We start from the raw sequence: 17,092 nt of genomic DNA on the forward strand, positions 1-17,092 counted from the left end.
CAACATAAAACCTTATTTTAAAATAATTAAATTTTTATACTATGACTATTTTGTATTACATAGCTTATTTATTCATCACATTAGAAGAACCAGGTTTCAAAGAACTGAGCGTAAATTTATTCATATTTCTATGTTTGTCTCAGAAGCTCACTTAACCTCTTAACTGCCGAAATGTACCACCATATCGTTGTCCTAACCAGTATCTTTGCTGTGGCCATGATGGCTCCTCGTGTTGCACGAGATCTTTACGATCTGCCAGATGAAGCAGACAGTATCCTTGATGGTGCCCAGATCAACAAGACTTTCAGCTGCACTGGTAGGATGGAAGGTTATTATGCCGACACCGACAATGGCTGTAAAATTTTCCATCGCTGTGTTCCCAACGTAATGTCCTTCACAAGCTACATATGTAACAACGAAACTATTTTCGATCAGCAAGAACTTGTTTGTAACTATGAAATGGAAGCATTTCCTTGTGATCAAGCAGAAAGTATCTACGACAGTTCTAATGCAAGATTCACTACATTACCACCAACGACGGAGTCAGCAAACCCATAAATGTAGTCATACAAGAAAATATTTTTCTAACTCCATATTTTTTACGTTGTAGTTCACGGTGATGTTACTTTTTAAATAAAATTCTGTGGATTTTATTGTTTGATATCCATTGCAATGTGTGTTCATGTTTTTTCTTTCTTTTTATATGTCTTCAGGGTTCAGAAATAAGTTTAAGGTTTCATGAAGAAATAAAAGTACAGTTTTGAAAGTTTTCTACCTTCTTCTTTAGGCCTAAGCGTCGCTTTGTGTACTTGTGTTTCTAAAACAAATAGTTACTATACTTTCAACTAGATTTCATCATGAATACTCTGTCCAAACAATCTGTCAAATAAATGTTATGTTAAATCATTTGCTTAAGTGTTTCGTAACCTTTTTACTAACGTGGATTCCAAATGGGTAAGTAAATCTGTTTAGCGTTTACTTGAGGTAAATGAATTTGTATAAATCATTTAACCATAGTGTACTTATATATATATATGTGTGTGTGTGTGTTAATTTCCTTCCTAATACTCCATCTTAAACCTTTTTATAGTTCATATTAACTTTCTTTCAGAACAAGCTACCTACTTAGTTCAAATCTGAAAACAGCCTCCAAAATGAGTATAGCTATTTAAATATAATTTTCTTACATTATTAATAAGAAACATTAGAAGACATTGTTTTATCATTTATACACTCGCTCGGTTAAGGATATTTTTCGCTGTAAACCTATTACTACCTCATGACGTCCAGCTAACTTTAGAGATTCAAGTTTACTCTAAATCCCATACTAAGCTATGAATGCAAACAACCTGTACGATAAAAGAATAATAATAAAATTTTAAATGAATAAAACTATACATTTTAGACGTCCTGGCTAGTTCTGTCAATGTAAGTAACTTTAAGGTTGTTATTTTTTTTTAAATCTCGCACAAAGCTACACGAGGGCTATCTGCGCTAGCCGTCCCTAATTTAGTAGTGTAAGACTAGAGGAAAGGCAGCTAGTTATCACCATTCACCGCCAACCTTTGAGCTACTCATTTATCAAGAATAGTGGAATTGACCGTCATATTATAATCATCCCACGACTGAAAGGGTACGCTTGTTTTATATGACAGGGATTCAAACCATCTGGCGTGCCGGGCCAGTAACTATAAGGAATAACTGTTTGGTTTGTTTTGAATTTCGCGCAAAGCTACACAAAGGCAGTGTAAGACTAGAGGGGAGGCAGATAGTCATCACTACCCACCGCCAACTCTTAGGCTACTCTTTTACCAACGGATCGTGTGATTGACTGTCACATTATAACGCCCTTACGGCTGAAATGGCGAGCGTGTTTAGTGTGATGGGGATTCGAACCCGCGATCGTTGCATTACGAGTCGGATGCCTTAACCACTTGGCCGTGCCGGGCCAAGAATAATGGAATATAATTTAGTTACGGAACACATGAACACTAGCTCTTAACTTCAAGTACTGTCGTAGGTTTAACGTTCGTTGAAAAGTGTAACAATGTTAGAATTAATACAAAGGAAACAATATTTAAAAAATACTATGAGGTATGCCCAAGACAATCAGACTTTGTTATCCATAACATCTTGGACTTTACGAAGCTCATTTAGGACAGGTGTGAGTGTAATATAAAATAATACTTTACTTACAGTATTTTGTAACTTTAATGTCTCCCCGAAATTAGTTTAAAAGTGCCAGTAAAAATTGTTTTAGTTGTTATTAAGCGTAAATCTAAACATTGAGCTATTTGTGCTATCAATAACACAGGTGCCCAAGCTCGATTTTTAGCGTTATCAACCCTCAGTCTTGAGACCACCCGTTGAGATTGACGTCCATTTAGACAGTAAACTTTGATGTATGTATCATACACTTAGCACTTGAGCAATGTCAGACGAACTATATTTTCAACCTCATAATTTAGATAAAACTGTCTCACATCTTCTATAAATTATTTGTTCCAACTTAGTTCTCTATGGTAACATTGCATGGGATCTTGGAACTCTAAAATTTGAGTTCGATCTTTCCAGTGGGAAGATAGTCTATGCGCAGGCCCACCGACAGAGTGTGGAATACCGGGAAAATTCCAAATGCTCGGTCCTTTAAGAGGACCAAAAGAAAGAGGAGATAAAACAAAAAGAATAAAAGTAATCAATAAAATAACAGACACGATATAAATAAAAATATAAATCTTATAAAGATCACCATTTGTTGTCGATATTTTAAATATACACTACCACAACCGATATCAGACAAAAGAGCAGTGTATGAGAAAATAAATTCCTAGAAGCACTTGTCCATTACATGTGTAATTATTAAATGATGACCATGAAGAATTTTGATGTTATATCCCTGAATTGTAATATTTTTCAAAAATGTTTTGATAAATTATTTTGTGTAATCCTATAAAGTGTTAACCGAGTTTACAGTTTGCATAGTCCGTTACTGTGGTGGACACAATAAATACTGGCCATTCAAACTCCAAGTAGTCCAGCCCTAGTCATTGTCACTTCTTAGTTATACAAACTTACTTTTGATCGAAATTAACGTGTAATATTAGGGCAAATTCTTATGCTATAAACTAAATATGATAGTTGTGTTATGTAAAGTTTCATCTATCAAATATATTTTCTGATCGCTAGGAAACAAGCTGACGTTCTTCTGTTTCCGAAGGAAAATAAATCAGCAAATGATCCAGAAAACTACAGACCTCTCAGTCTAACCAGTTATGTTCCATAAAAAAGATAAACCAGCAAATAAGATAAACCAGCAAATAACCTCCATAAAAAGATAAACCAGCAAATAACTCGGAAAAGACCGACTTATCAGTTTTACAAGTTATGTTCCCGATATAGAATAACTCAGAGAATAACTCACAAAATTGTAGGCCTATCAGTCTAACCAGACGTATAGGAAAATACTAGAAAAAAAATCAAATAATAGATTATTCACTTACCTAAAAATTACTTCAAAACTACCAGAAGTTCAAAATGGTTTCATAAAATACGGACAAATTGTTGATTACTTAATTAGATTAACAGATAAAATAATAAACAGCTTTAATAAAAACAGCTGCACCGTAGGAAGGTTCCTTGATTTAGAGATAAGATTTCTTGCAACAGTCTTAGGTATACATTGTCCAAAATTGGACTTCCAATTGAAATTATTCGCTAGTTATCAAACTTTCTGGAGCATCACAGCAAACGTGGAAGGCACCTTCTTGGATATCTTCACCCTGAGGCAGGCGTCACACAAGGTACCTAATCCTACTTCGTTCATCATGTATACAAACGAAATGCCACTAAAGTACTCATATTTCACATAATACTCACAGTTCGCAAACGATATAGCCATTTGGAAGTATATCCAAAACCATATAGCAACAACACACAACCATTATTAAACTAAATAGAACTATTGTGTAACAAATGGAGAGTTAACATAAACAAGGATAATATTACTAACAGAATCAACCAAACAAAGCAGAACAGAAATTCCAAATACATCTTGGTGAAAGACTTTCCGAAATCGCTATATCTGTAAAATTCTTAGGATTAACATATGATTCAAAACTAAGATTTGTTGTTTTGCCATTAACCACGATGCTGTTGCCATTCACGGGTATATAAACCCAGTTTCTAGTGGTATAAATCCGCAGACATATAACTATGTCACTTGAGGGGAGAACAAAACTAACGTGGTTTAAACATATTGAAAGAATCAAATATTGGATCTAATTCAAAGCAAGATATCTAAGGTGTATGACAGGTAACAACCAAGAGCTTTACCAGACACCATATTGAAAATATATAAAACATACTTGGTAAGCATGAAAAGTCTATTTCCGCATGTATGCACACTGTTACAAAAAAAAGTATATAATGGGAGGCCATCGTCTAAAACCTGAGAAGGTTACATGATTGAAATTAATTGATCAGCTCTAATTTTCTCGGATGAAGGCGAGCAAAAATTGCTGCAGGATGATCTAGATCTAGTTTCAAATCGTAATAGATATGTAAAGGATCCAGTGATAAAAGTCCCTCGCAGCCAGAAGTAACCCTTATTACTATTTAAGGAGCCCCCCAGTAGCACAGCAGTATGTCTGCGGCCTTACACCACTAAAAACTGCGTTTCAATACCTGTGGTGGGCAGAGCACAGATAGCTCTTTGTGTAGCTGTGTGCTTAATTCCAAACAAAACAAAAAATCTTCTTAATGAACTGACAAATCCTTCACACTCTGTAGAAGTTACTGTTAGGGTACATGGGAATTTAAGTAGTGTGTGAATATTTGGAGTTTAGTTGATTGCATTCTTTAATGGTAGTTGCTACCTGGCAGACCTCTTTTCGACAGAGGTGTTTTGATACTTTAAATGCAACAGATATTATGTATTCCTTTTGCTTACTTCCTACATACTCATATAGTATTCAGGCCATACCAACAATAATTGACATAATTAAACTACCAAAAATGAATTTCTTATAAATGTATCATGAATATAAAAAAGGATGGAGATTCAATGCAAATTACCTAGGATGAAACATTGAGAATTAGAGTGACTAAAATACTAATGTAACCTGTTATCTAAAATCGATTTCTTCGGTTTTATAATAACAGAGTTAAAAGCAGACGATTATTAGAAGTTTTGTTTGTAAATTTTTGATGTCGTGGATATAGAGATTTCTAGAAGGCAAACAGACAATTAAGTGATAAATATATAAATAGTGCAGAATGAGCGTAAACAGCAGATAGATAGAGCAGACAAAAAAGTAAAGTCACAGAAAATAAAGTTTAACCAAATGAAACGTAAAGTTAACTGTCGTTGGAATAAAAAACCTTATGATTAATATATTAAAGTAGACTGACATAAGAAGAAAAGTTTATTCTCTCAAAGTGAGTAATAAAGTAAATAAACAAGTCTGAGTGTTCTTTAACAAAAGAAACAGACGATATCTGAAGTACGAGGACCAAACGATTACTGCAAAAGCAGTATATGACTGTGGTAACTCAATCTGTAATCGTAAATGAATTGAAAATGAACTAGTGCGAAAAAGATAGAGAAAAGTGGTTCGGCTTGTCAACTGAAATTCAAAAGCAATTTAAAGACCTAAGTAGACTTTTGACAAGAGGATGTTAATGATATGCCTACTGTTTTAAAATGGTCATAGGTTGGCTGAAAATTCTGATCACCATCTTTCTTCAGGTTCCTGTAAACCATTTTTAGATATCTATAAAATAACGAAACATAATTACAAATGTGAATATAATAAAATATTATTATGATATATTTTAATGCAAAGTAGGGTAAATAATAAAAATTTTGCAATCTTTAAAAAAAGAAGGCAAACTAGGTTATAACTATAACTGTGGTACAAAATATGACTTCTGATAGATATATAATCCCCAAGTGTTTGTTTGTTTTGAATTTCGTGCAAAGCTGCATGAGGACTATCTGTGCTAGCCGTTCTTAATTTAGCAGTGTAAAACTAGAGGTAAGGCAGCTAGTCATCAACCACTCGTCACCGACTCTTGGGGTACTCTTTTATCAATGAATAGTGGGATTGACCGTAACATTATAACGCCTCCACGGCTGAAAGGCGAACGTATTTAGTGTGACAGGGATTGGAACCCGCAACCCTCAGATTACGAATCAAGCTCCCTAACCACCAGGCTATGCCGGGCTATCTCCAAGAGAACAACCATAATACTTGTATATTTTCATAAAACTAGTAATGAACAAACTGTTAAAGTTATATCAATAATAGAGCTTACCATTCCATGATCTTCGACAATGTCAAGTGTTGAACTTTAGAGAATATTGGTGATACCAGAGGGGGAATGGTATATCACAAGGAACACGATAATGAAGTTGAAACTTACGATTGTCTTCAGAAGCTGATTTACATCAATTCTAGAAGTTCTATTCCATCTTTATATAAGTCACCATATGTCTCAAAGTGTTTTTATGGCAGTTATAACTTCCATCACAAACGTATATGTTTGGTAAATATAATGATTAGCATTTTGATTTTCTGTTCATTGTGTTTTAGATAGGTAATAAAGTAGTGGCTTTATTTTGTAAATTGCCATGTTTGGGCTTTTATTAAAAAAAAAAAACACGCCAAAATTTCAGTCTAGTGATAACATTTCTGGCTGCTTGCAGAAACGCGTGATTATTAGGTTCAATGCATGACCACTGAAATGACCATTGGTTACGAGAGATTCATTAATGAGGCCATTTGAAGAAATTCTACTGGAACCATCATATCCCTGTTCCCGTATGTTCGTAATGACCAGTCCAAGCTGCGGCAAGGTTTCAACGAGAGTTGAAGCAATAAAAACTCTGAAGCAGGATAAGTTTCAAAACTCATCTTTGATGGAAATATCAACAAACAGCATGTATAAGGCCATCTGCTCTTGGTTCTGTGATTATATTTCATCTGCAAGTATTATGAAAATTCTTGAATGCATAACCTTTTTAATGGCGTCCTTGTGAACCATTTCTTGGCCTGGAACACTAAAACGTTCGTTCTGAGGTGAAAAGGAGCTTTTGAGAAGCTATTCATTATTTGTGTCAAATAACATGATCACGTAGAGAAAATGTCCAAGATTACCCCATGTGTTTAATTTTTCACAGTTTCCACACCAATTCCAAAAGCAAATCTTAGCTGAAAAAAAACCAGAAGCTATATAGGATTAGTCACAAGCCAAAATACACAGAGCTTGTATTTACGTTTTGCTACGCCAATAACGTCTGCAGATATTCATAACTGTCAATTTACCTTCGATATCTGGCAACATAGTGACGTTTGTTTTTTTTGTTTTGTTTTTGAATTTTGCACAAAGCTACTCGAGGGCTATCTGTACTAGCCGTCCCTAATTTAGCATTGTAAGACTAGAGGGAAGGCAGCTAGTCATCACCACCCACCGCCAACTCTTGGGCTACTCTTTTACCAACGAATAGTGAGATTGACCGTCACATTATAACACCCCCACGGCTGGGAGGGCGAGCCTGTTCGGCGCGACGGGGACCGAACAGATTACGAGTCGCACGCCTTAACACGCTTGGTCATGCCAGGCCCATAGTGACGTGAAAAGAGATCTTTGTAATACATAAATAAATAATGTCCAATTCGGTTTTGAATGAAAACGAGTTGTGGTTTGGCAAAAAAGAATAAGAAAGGTTTTGTTTGTTTGTTTGGGAATTTCGCACAAAGCTACTCGAGGGCTATCTGTGCTAGCCATCCCTAATTTAGCAGTGTAAGACTAGAGGGAAGACAGCTAGTCATCACCACCCACCGCCAACTCTTGGGCTACTCTTTTACCAACGAATAGTGGGATTGACCGTCACATTATACACCCCCACGGCTGGAAGGGCGAGCATGTTTAGCGAATAAGAAAGGAAAACTAACTAAATGTTAATAGGCGAGTAAAATTTAGAGGAAATGGAAGAGTTCGTTTGCACCCCTCCCCACCTCCCATATACGTACTTGTTTGTAACCATCATAAAAATAAGAGATAGCTCTAAATTACCCATGTTTTTTTTTGTTTTTTTTTGTAAAATGATTGCAAATTATAACTCAAATCTGCATTTGTTATCCTAAATAGTTTAAAGCTTGTAACATTTTACATCTTTTACTCTTCAGCTCCCTCGTGGCAGGCCCAGCATGGTCAGGTGGTTAAGTTACTCGACTCGTAATCTGAGGGTCGCGGGTTCGAGTCCCCGTCACACTAAACACACTCGTTCTTTCAGCCTTGGAACCGTTATAATGTTACGATCAATCCTACTGTTCGTTGATAAAAAGAGTAGCCCAAGAGTTGGCGCTGGGTGGTCATGACTAGCAGCCTTCCCTCTAGTCTTATACTGTTAAATTATGGACGGCTAGCTCAAATACCCTTCGTGTAGCCTTGCGCGAAATTCAAAAACAAACACACACGGCTTTGTGAACCTGACGATGACCGAAGAAGGTCGAAACGTTGTTCGCTCTTCTATGTAAAATATTTTCTCAACCCAAACGAGCCGTTTTTGCATATAAAAATCCTTTACTGTATTTTAAATTAACAAGTGCCAGAGAAAACTTCAAAAAAGAGGGTTAAAACACATGAACTTAAACACTGTTTCCACTTCCCTTATCAGGACTCTGTCCAATAATGTAATAAATTAACATTTACAGCTTTGTTACCACTTTGTTTCATTCGATTGTGTATAATACGTCTCAAATAGTTTACTGATAATTTATCTTTTCACAAGACTAATACATTAAGTGTCCATTTCAAACTAAATACCATATAAATACACATTTAACTGGATTGTTCAGGTAATGCAGTAAGTTCTGATAATGGGTGATTATTGGGTTTTAAACAAGGAAACAGCCGTTTACTGTTCAAATTAAGTGTAATATTATTAAGTGTTCCTTTGTAATGGCCCGGCATGGCCTAGCGCGTAAGGCGTGCGTGTCCGAGGGTCGCGTGTTCGCGCCCGCGTGCTAAACATGCTCGTCGGTCAATCCCACTATTCGTTGGTAAAAGAGTAGTTGGCGGTGGGTGGTGATGACTAACGCCTTTTCTCTAGTCTTTGTTTACAGATGGTTAGCACAGATTCTGCGAAAGGATGTCGAATTCGATTAAACGTATTTGTTTTCGTGGATTCTAGGACGAATTGTGTAAAGGTGTTTTTTATTGCTTCAAAGATAGAGTTAATCGAAAAGGCTGATTGCTAGTTATTTACTAGATATTTATTTGTATTTTAGTATTGTTCTGTATTTGCTTTTTTCCGTATTTGTTTGATATGTTTTCTGCCTAAGTATGTTTGTGTTCGTAGAATCTGAGTGTTTGAAGTTATTGTTTTTGATACTGGAGTGTTCGTTACTATTTTTTGTATTTGGATTATTTCTTTGTGTGTTTACTTGTGTGGATTATATATTGCGATGTATGTTATATATTCGTTGTTTGATATTTTTGTACTTAGGGCAACTTTGTAATTTGCTGTGTGTTTTTGTTTACAGTTATAGGAAACGGGATTTTCATTTACTGTTTTGACATTGAGACGGTGTGGTCTTCATATGTTTACATCACACCTACGAATTTCTGTTACTAATTGTGATTCTGTGTGTGTTTCTGATATGACTTCAATAATGGTTGATTGTTTCGGTGGTTATGTTTCACCCGGTAACGTTGTATTTGTGTTTTGTTTCTCTGTGTTATGTGATTTTCGTTTTCTTTTTGTTACTACTTTAAGAGCCGCCTGTTTCTTTTTCTAAGTTTTGAAAGTGTGTTTCGTTGTATACATACTGATACTGTCGTCCATGAATTTTCATATACCTTTACAGCATAGAACTCCTACTGAAACATGAAAACTTCCTTCCAATCCTACTGAAACATGAAGTCTTGCATACAGGTCGTACTGAAACATGAAAACTTGCATACAGGTCGTACTGAAACATGAAAACTTGCATACAGGTCGTACTCAAACATGAAAACTTGCATACAGGTCGTACTGAAACATGAAGTCTTGCATACAGGTCGTACTCAAACATGGAGATTTGCATACAGGTCGTACTGAAACATGGAGATTTGCATACAGGTCGTACTGAAACATGGAAACTTGTATACAGGTCGTACTGAAACATGAAAACTACAGGAAACATGGAGACTTGCATACAGGTCGTACTGAAACATGAAAACTTGCATACAGGTCGTACTAAAACATGAAAACTTGCATACAGGTCGTACTCAAACATGAAAACTTGCATACAGCTCGTACTAAACATGAAGTCTTGCATACAGCTCGTACTGAAACATGGAGATTTGTATACAGCTCGTACTGAAACATGGAGATTTGTATACAGCTCGTACTGAAACATGGAGATTTGTATACAGGTTGTACTGAAACATGGAGATTTGTATACAGCTCGTACTGAAACATGGAGATTTGTATACAGGTCGTACTGAAACATGAAAACTTGCATACAGGTCGTACTAAAACATGAAAACTTGCATACAGGTCGTACTCAAACATGAAAACTTGCATACAGCTCGTACTGAAACATGGAGATTTGTATACAGCTTGTACTGAAACATGGAGATTTGTATACAGCTCGTACTGAAACATGGAGATTTGTATACAGGTCGTACTGAAACATGGAGATTTGCATATAGCTTCTACCGAAGCTTCGAGTCTTTCCGCAAATTTTCCTATTCAGTATTACTGACTAGCCACAAATTTGATTTCTACATGCTTATATTGGGAGTTATGACAGAATCGCTCTATTATATTTGGGTATAGTATGACTGAGTGAACTCCTTTAGACTTTGTAATAATGCTATTCTGTTTGACTGGTTTTTTGGTCGTTTGTTATTAACCAAACTATTTCTTAATAACAGCTATTGTTTCTTATATTTAATTACACAAAATATTATTTGTTTTTATTGTCAGTTTGAATACAATTTTCCCACCACTTGCGCTGTGCCTTCATACAGTGTTTCTAGCGAACAGCAAAATAAGATCAACATGCAAACATCGAGCTGCAAGATGGCATTGATGTTTCCGTCAAAGAACATTTGACACTTTTGCTTTTTACTAATATTCTCACGTGAAGCTCGTGTATAAACAGAACGATTAAAACAGCTCAAACTTAATGAAATTTATTATGTTTAATGTAGAAATACTGATGTAAGACAAAGACGTGCTTATATAACCGAAAAATGCAAACCAACTATTGAAACAAGTTTAATAACGTTTTATCTGTTGTGTAAAATGATTAATCACTGCAAGGACAACTTGTTTGTTAAAAATAAAACGAAATACAAACTATATCAAAATTTTTTATTCACTTAAAATAAAAACTGAGCTTGTTTATGTTTATTATTTTTTTTTGTAATACTATATTTATTTTTGTAAATCTAAAACATTTTATTGTATTACCAAATATGTACACCTGGCATGAATGTAGTAAAGCTATAATTTTATTTTCTACTATTTTTCTAAATCATGACCATATTTTGTTGGATGTTTTATTTCAACTAGTTGTGTTTTGATCACATCTCACCTGAATCGAAAGTGAGAAATAAAGATTTTAGTTAGATAGAAGAAAAAAAGATGAACATTGCCTCGATAAACCAAAGACGTCATCGAAATATCTTATCAACAAAACGCAATGTACTGACAAACAACAGAATTTAAAAAATGATACTAAGTATGAAGTTTATTGTATTCCTTATCATATCAGCACAAACTAAATATAAATATCTTTGTGCTGATAAACAGTTACCTTTAGCCATTTATCAGCCAGACTATGTTTAGTTAAAGTCATAGTAACTTGTACTTAGTTGCACGAAAAACTCTGAAAAATAAGTTTACCGATGTAGTAAAATATATACAAAAGAACAAAACTATCATGAAAATAAAGCAAATTTACAATTACTTGCAACAAGTAATCTGCTTCAAATTACAAGGTAATCTTAAAGTGAGCTAAGCCTAGTACGTGTTAATGCGATACAGCACTTTTACAACTCTTCAGAAATATTTTGAAGAATTAGTTAAAATACAGACTTAAAGTTGAAACTTTCGTTAGGTAATGTTTGAAGATTGTACAAATTCAGCATGGTATGACACAGAGGCGTACAAATTACTGTTGTGTACAATATCTTTTAACTACTTTCTCCACCTCTAATTTTTTTCAGATCCAGTTTTATCAGTAACATTTTAAAGTCTGAAAGAATATGATTTTCATCAGCTCATATAGTAGGCATCTGTAGAAGACTACTATATAAACAAAACCTTATGGCTCTAGATTACAATGAGTTACATAGAGGTGGCATGCTGTATTTAAAATGATAGGTGATTCTGAAGCACGGTTTGGAGTCGATTTTTATAAGAAGTCCATTGTTCATCGATGTTATTTACAAGAGCATATTCACCAAAAGAAAAGGAGCGGCTTCCGAACATAAATTTATAATCCTTAAACATCAAGACAAAAATCACAACTTCTATTAATAGCAAAATAACAAGGAAAAATAACTGAAAAAAAATTTGACCGGTCGAAATCGAATGTTTGATTCTAGTCATTTGCAGTTTGGGAAATGAAATAGGGAGTTCTGTACAGTTGAACTTCTTGCAAATAACGGTCTCAGAAGACACTGGCCAAAGGCATATATTTGTATCGTTAGAACAAAAGGTAATTATTTTTTCGAAAGACTGGTTGATTTGACTTGAAACTCCAGTGTTAAATGTTAAAAATTCAGAACCATAGTCTCTGTGGTTGACCTCTGCAAGGATTAAACCTAAAATAGAGCCAAAATTATAGCTTACTAATTTTGCTTTAAATGATATGTTTGATAATAACTTTAAGCTAAATTTTTGAATCAAGCAACGATGAAAAATAAATCGTTTGATTAACTTTAAAATGTATAACTGAATTGGATATATTAACAAATAATTGAAACACCAAGCGTTCGTCACAATTACGATGTGTTCAGTTAACGTTTGGAAAATAAGAATAAATAAATTTTTAACTTGCAAAAAGGAAATCAGTTATAAGCTTATACACTAAATAAAATATTTCACATACCCACTGCGCCTATGAGAACAATGCCGAAAACGTTTCCAGAAGTTGTAACTCTCATAGAACTATTCAGAATAATAAAATTCTGAAGACTTGTGGCATTTACACTTTTAGGCCAACTTACTTCATCGTAAACCCTAACATCCAGTTTAACGTTTTTATCAAACAGCTCCAGTAGTTTGCCATTACCGAATTTTGTCGGGTAGAAGCGCAGATTTTTCATGTGTTCCGATTTCTTTTCGGGTCTCATACCACCGTACCATTTATCAACATGAATTTTAGTATTAAACCTGTTTTCCCTGCAGTTAATGAGTTCTAGTTCGAAGTTTGAAGTAATATCCTCTCTATCTGGGATATTCCATTTTCCATTCAAATTCTTTAACCACCCTAAATTGGAAGTGTCATCTTCTTTTAAAAGATTAATAACTAAATCTCTTCCGGGAAGGTAAATTTCTCCTTCCTCATTCAAAAAGTAGATCCCAGGCTGTATACTAGAAACATTCAGATTTGTTTCTAATATTTCTATGCGAATATAACCTATACTGATGATGCCATTTGTGATACTTCTTTCTAATACTGTTCTTGGAATTACTTCCAAACCGTCACTATCGTCGACCTGAATAGCTAGTTTTACTATGGTAACTGGGAAGCCAACAAGAAGTGATGTATATGTATGTTGCGGATTAATTTTCAGCTCACAGCTAACATTATTATTTTTATCTCCTCTGCCCTCTAATTCACTTAAGTTCACGAAATCTTTCCTGTAACAAAACAGATCGTCTTTTTTTTCTTCACATTTAAAACTTTGTTGTATAATTTCAGTCGGAATATCACAGTAACAGGAAGTAGTGACTACAGCGGAAGCGAATACGTGTGAGCTTAAAACAGGGTACTCGTTTCTGAGTTCCAAGAGCTCCAAGACATAGCGACGAACTCCGGTGCTTAGATATCTCACGTGAGGCAAATTGATTTTAACAAGAGTATTTCTAACACCGTTGTCAAAAGTTTCAGAAATGATATTATCACGTTCTTCATCGAAGGAAATGGAAATTTTATCATGATAAATTTCAGTCTCAAAGGATTTATTAACACCAAGATAGTGATTCTGTTTTGTTAAACCTTTTTCATATTCAGGAGACCTTACAGTTGTAACAAAAGAGCCATTAAAACAAAGGGTCTGATTGTATTTTATAGGAACTGTTTGCGAGTAGCCACGAAAAGTAGGTACTTCTAATTTCTTAATCACCAGTTCCATGTCCAGCGGAGACGTCTGATGACATATATGAAGTTGATTCCTGCTGCTATCCACAAAACAAACGATTAAAATCAGCGCCATCCACCAAGAAACCACAACACTCATTTTTATGGCAACTGATAATACGAATCAGCCGACACTTACAGAAGTTTAGTTTCTTAAACGATTTCTTGATCTTTAAATCATCAAATACGTCTTCAGAGAACGAGCACTCTGGAAATGTAATAAGAACCAACATAATTTAAGAATAAGTTTGGAAACTTTTTACAAACATATAACAAGCGTTCAAGAGTTTTTGTTTTAAAAACCTAATTGTCTTTGAAAGTCTAATTACTAACTGCAATACGTTTAAACATCACATCTCTTGTAGATTATCGAAACAGCAACAAAATTCTAAAATTGAAAGTAGAACAAGGAGTCAGGTAAAGAACGGGTTTGGTGGTGTATTTGGACAAAAAAAAAACTAAAACTATGTAAAACACTTTTATTTCTATAAATACAACAGAAATACTTTTGGAAATATAGACATATGCAAAGTATCATTGAAGAATGAAAATGTCGCCCAGTTAAAAACAACTTTTTCCTGAGTTCAGAGGCCACTATATGGGGAATACGAATTGTGAAAAATCAGATACACATCTATTGATCGGACAAATAAGACTAAAACCGAAAACGTTGAACAAAGATTTGGTTTGTTTGAATTTCGCGCAAAGCTACACGACTATCATCTACATAATTTAGAAGTTAAAGGGTAGAAAAAATTTAGGTAGTCATCCCATCGCCAACTTTTAGGCTACTCTTTTACTAACGAATAGATAGATTAATCATCATATTATAACGTCTCCAACGCAAATATGGCGAATATGTTTGACTGGACTGAGACTCGAACTCGTGACTCAGCAAGTCGAGTACCCTAATTACCTGCTCATGCCCATGTGAGTTCAATATATTTCCTAATAACAAGTCGACTTTTTTTACTTTTGATATTTTCGTTAAAAACACCCCAACTTCCACAGATGCCCCCTAGTGGCACAGCGGCGAGTATTCGGGCTTACAACGCCACAAACTGGCTTTCGACACCCGTAGTGGACAGAGCACAAATAGCTTATTGTGCAGCTTTGTGCTTAATTAGGAAGAAACAAACTTCCACACTCATAGTCAACGTTCCGTAAGCATTGGATTAAAATATTATAGGCAGAAATTCTATTTATTTCTCAATTTTAAATGTACAAAAAAGCAGCACAAGTTTCGGAAAATGCGAGAAACACAATCAACTAATAACTCACAGCACAGCGATATCTGGTTTAAAATAATATATCATACAGAGGAAAATATGTGAACGTAACAACGTTTACTAAGAACAGATCAGTTAAGCTATGTTTCTACACACTCGTGACGAGAAAAATTATGAATTGATTTAGAAACAGTTTTGAACATGAGCATTTAAAATCCAAAATATTTCCTTTTTTTACACATGAGTATTTAAATAACTTAAGGTGAGAAACTCGAGAGAGAAAGAACGTACCTTTTAGTCTGTTGTTAACACGAATATAACTGTTATATCGACAAGAGATTATGTCAGGAATCGTATTTTAAGAATATATTTAATCAGTGCTATATATATATATATATATATCGTGATGACGATTAATCTTAGAGAAAACTGCACATGAGTCATTATAATTATTTAGCAAAAATGAAACTGTTTCCAACTGAAACGTTTCATTTGAAGGCGAGATAGCAAGAAATATAGCAGATTAGTAGTCGGCCGAGCCTATTTTTATCTTACTTTGTTGTGAAGAAATTCAGAGTTTTTGTTCCTGTTTTTAAAGCTGAAATAAGAAGCAAAATCATGGATTTTGTTTTGCATTTTCTAAGAAAAAATGTTATTAAATTCTGTTCAATGAATGCCTAAACCGATTTTAGCAATCTTACATTCACTTGGTATTTTGTCAAAAATAAAAAAAAAATTAAATGAAGAATAGTAAAACAATATGTTATATCAGGAGCCAGCAGGAAATAAATTGTATCTGACCCCACCAAGACATTGTTTTGGCCACTGTAAGTCTTCACTTGATACCTAGCGTTTTCTATTTTTCACCGAAACCCGGGGAAAAGGAAACAACCTATCCCCTTTCACTACTTTTTGTTTATGACCTGACCTGTAGTAGGAAACAACCGAATTTAAAAGTTTGAAAACTGTTATTAATTCTTCACCACTTTATTATCATGTTGGTTCGACAAAGCCAGGTAGTTAGGGCGCTTGACTCGTAATCTGAGGGTCGCGGGTTTTTATCACATCAATTTAATAAAACACAAAATCCTCTCCAGAAGAACAGTTTTATGTTGACTGGATACTCTCGTCTCAAACTTTTTACTATTTGTGAAAATAATACCTATACCCTTCCCAGGTGATTCAGCGGTAAGTACGAAGGCTTATCGCGATAAGAATTCGTATTTCCCTGTCCGTAGTTGTCAGAGAACATTGTGTAGTTGTGTACATAACAGCAAACAAACAAAAATTCAAATCACACTTGATTTTGAACATTCCTCGCTTAGTGATTACAGTAGAAAAATAATTTAAATGTTTAACAAGATTAGCATACAAATGGTTTTATCCATCTAGTCGGCTTTAGTTTAGAATATTTAACCCAATACTGAGAATGTTAGGAATAATGTATAATTTTTTTCGTTTATATTTCAGTGTATATCCTTAATAAATAATTTCTCT

The 17,092-nt window shown here is 34.5% G+C and overlaps 2 protein-coding genes across 2 annotated transcripts; one reads left to right on the plus strand and one right to left on the minus strand.

Annotated features, from left to right (window-relative positions):
- The first annotated feature begins 171 nt into the window (after positions 1-171).
- On the plus strand, positions 172-558 carry LOC143257667 (U-scoloptoxin(01)-Er1a-like). Its single transcript, XM_076516708.1, has one exon. The coding sequence runs from the start codon at positions 172-174 to the stop codon at positions 556-558; it is 387 nt and encodes a 128-aa protein (XP_076372823.1).
- Positions 559-11,354: 10,796 nt separating this feature from the next.
- On the minus strand, positions 11,355-16,050 carry LOC143255552 (uncharacterized). Its single transcript, XM_076511385.1, has 3 exons — positions 15,887-16,050; positions 13,113-14,574; positions 11,355-12,825 (listed from the first exon to the last, which is right to left on the minus strand). Exons 2-3 carry the CDS (start codon positions 14,464-14,466, stop codon positions 12,371-12,373), a joined length of 1,809 nt encoding a protein of 602 aa, XP_076367500.1. The 5' UTR covers positions 14,467-14,574; positions 15,887-16,050; the 3' UTR covers positions 11,355-12,370.
- Between the last annotated feature and the right edge of the window lie 1,042 nt (positions 16,051-17,092).

Source organism: Tachypleus tridentatus, chromosome 7 (assembly GCF_004210375.1).
Source record: "Tachypleus tridentatus isolate NWPU-2018 chromosome 7, ASM421037v1, whole genome shotgun sequence".
Classification (NCBI taxonomy): Eukaryota; Metazoa; Arthropoda; class Merostomata; order Xiphosura; family Limulidae; genus Tachypleus; species Tachypleus tridentatus.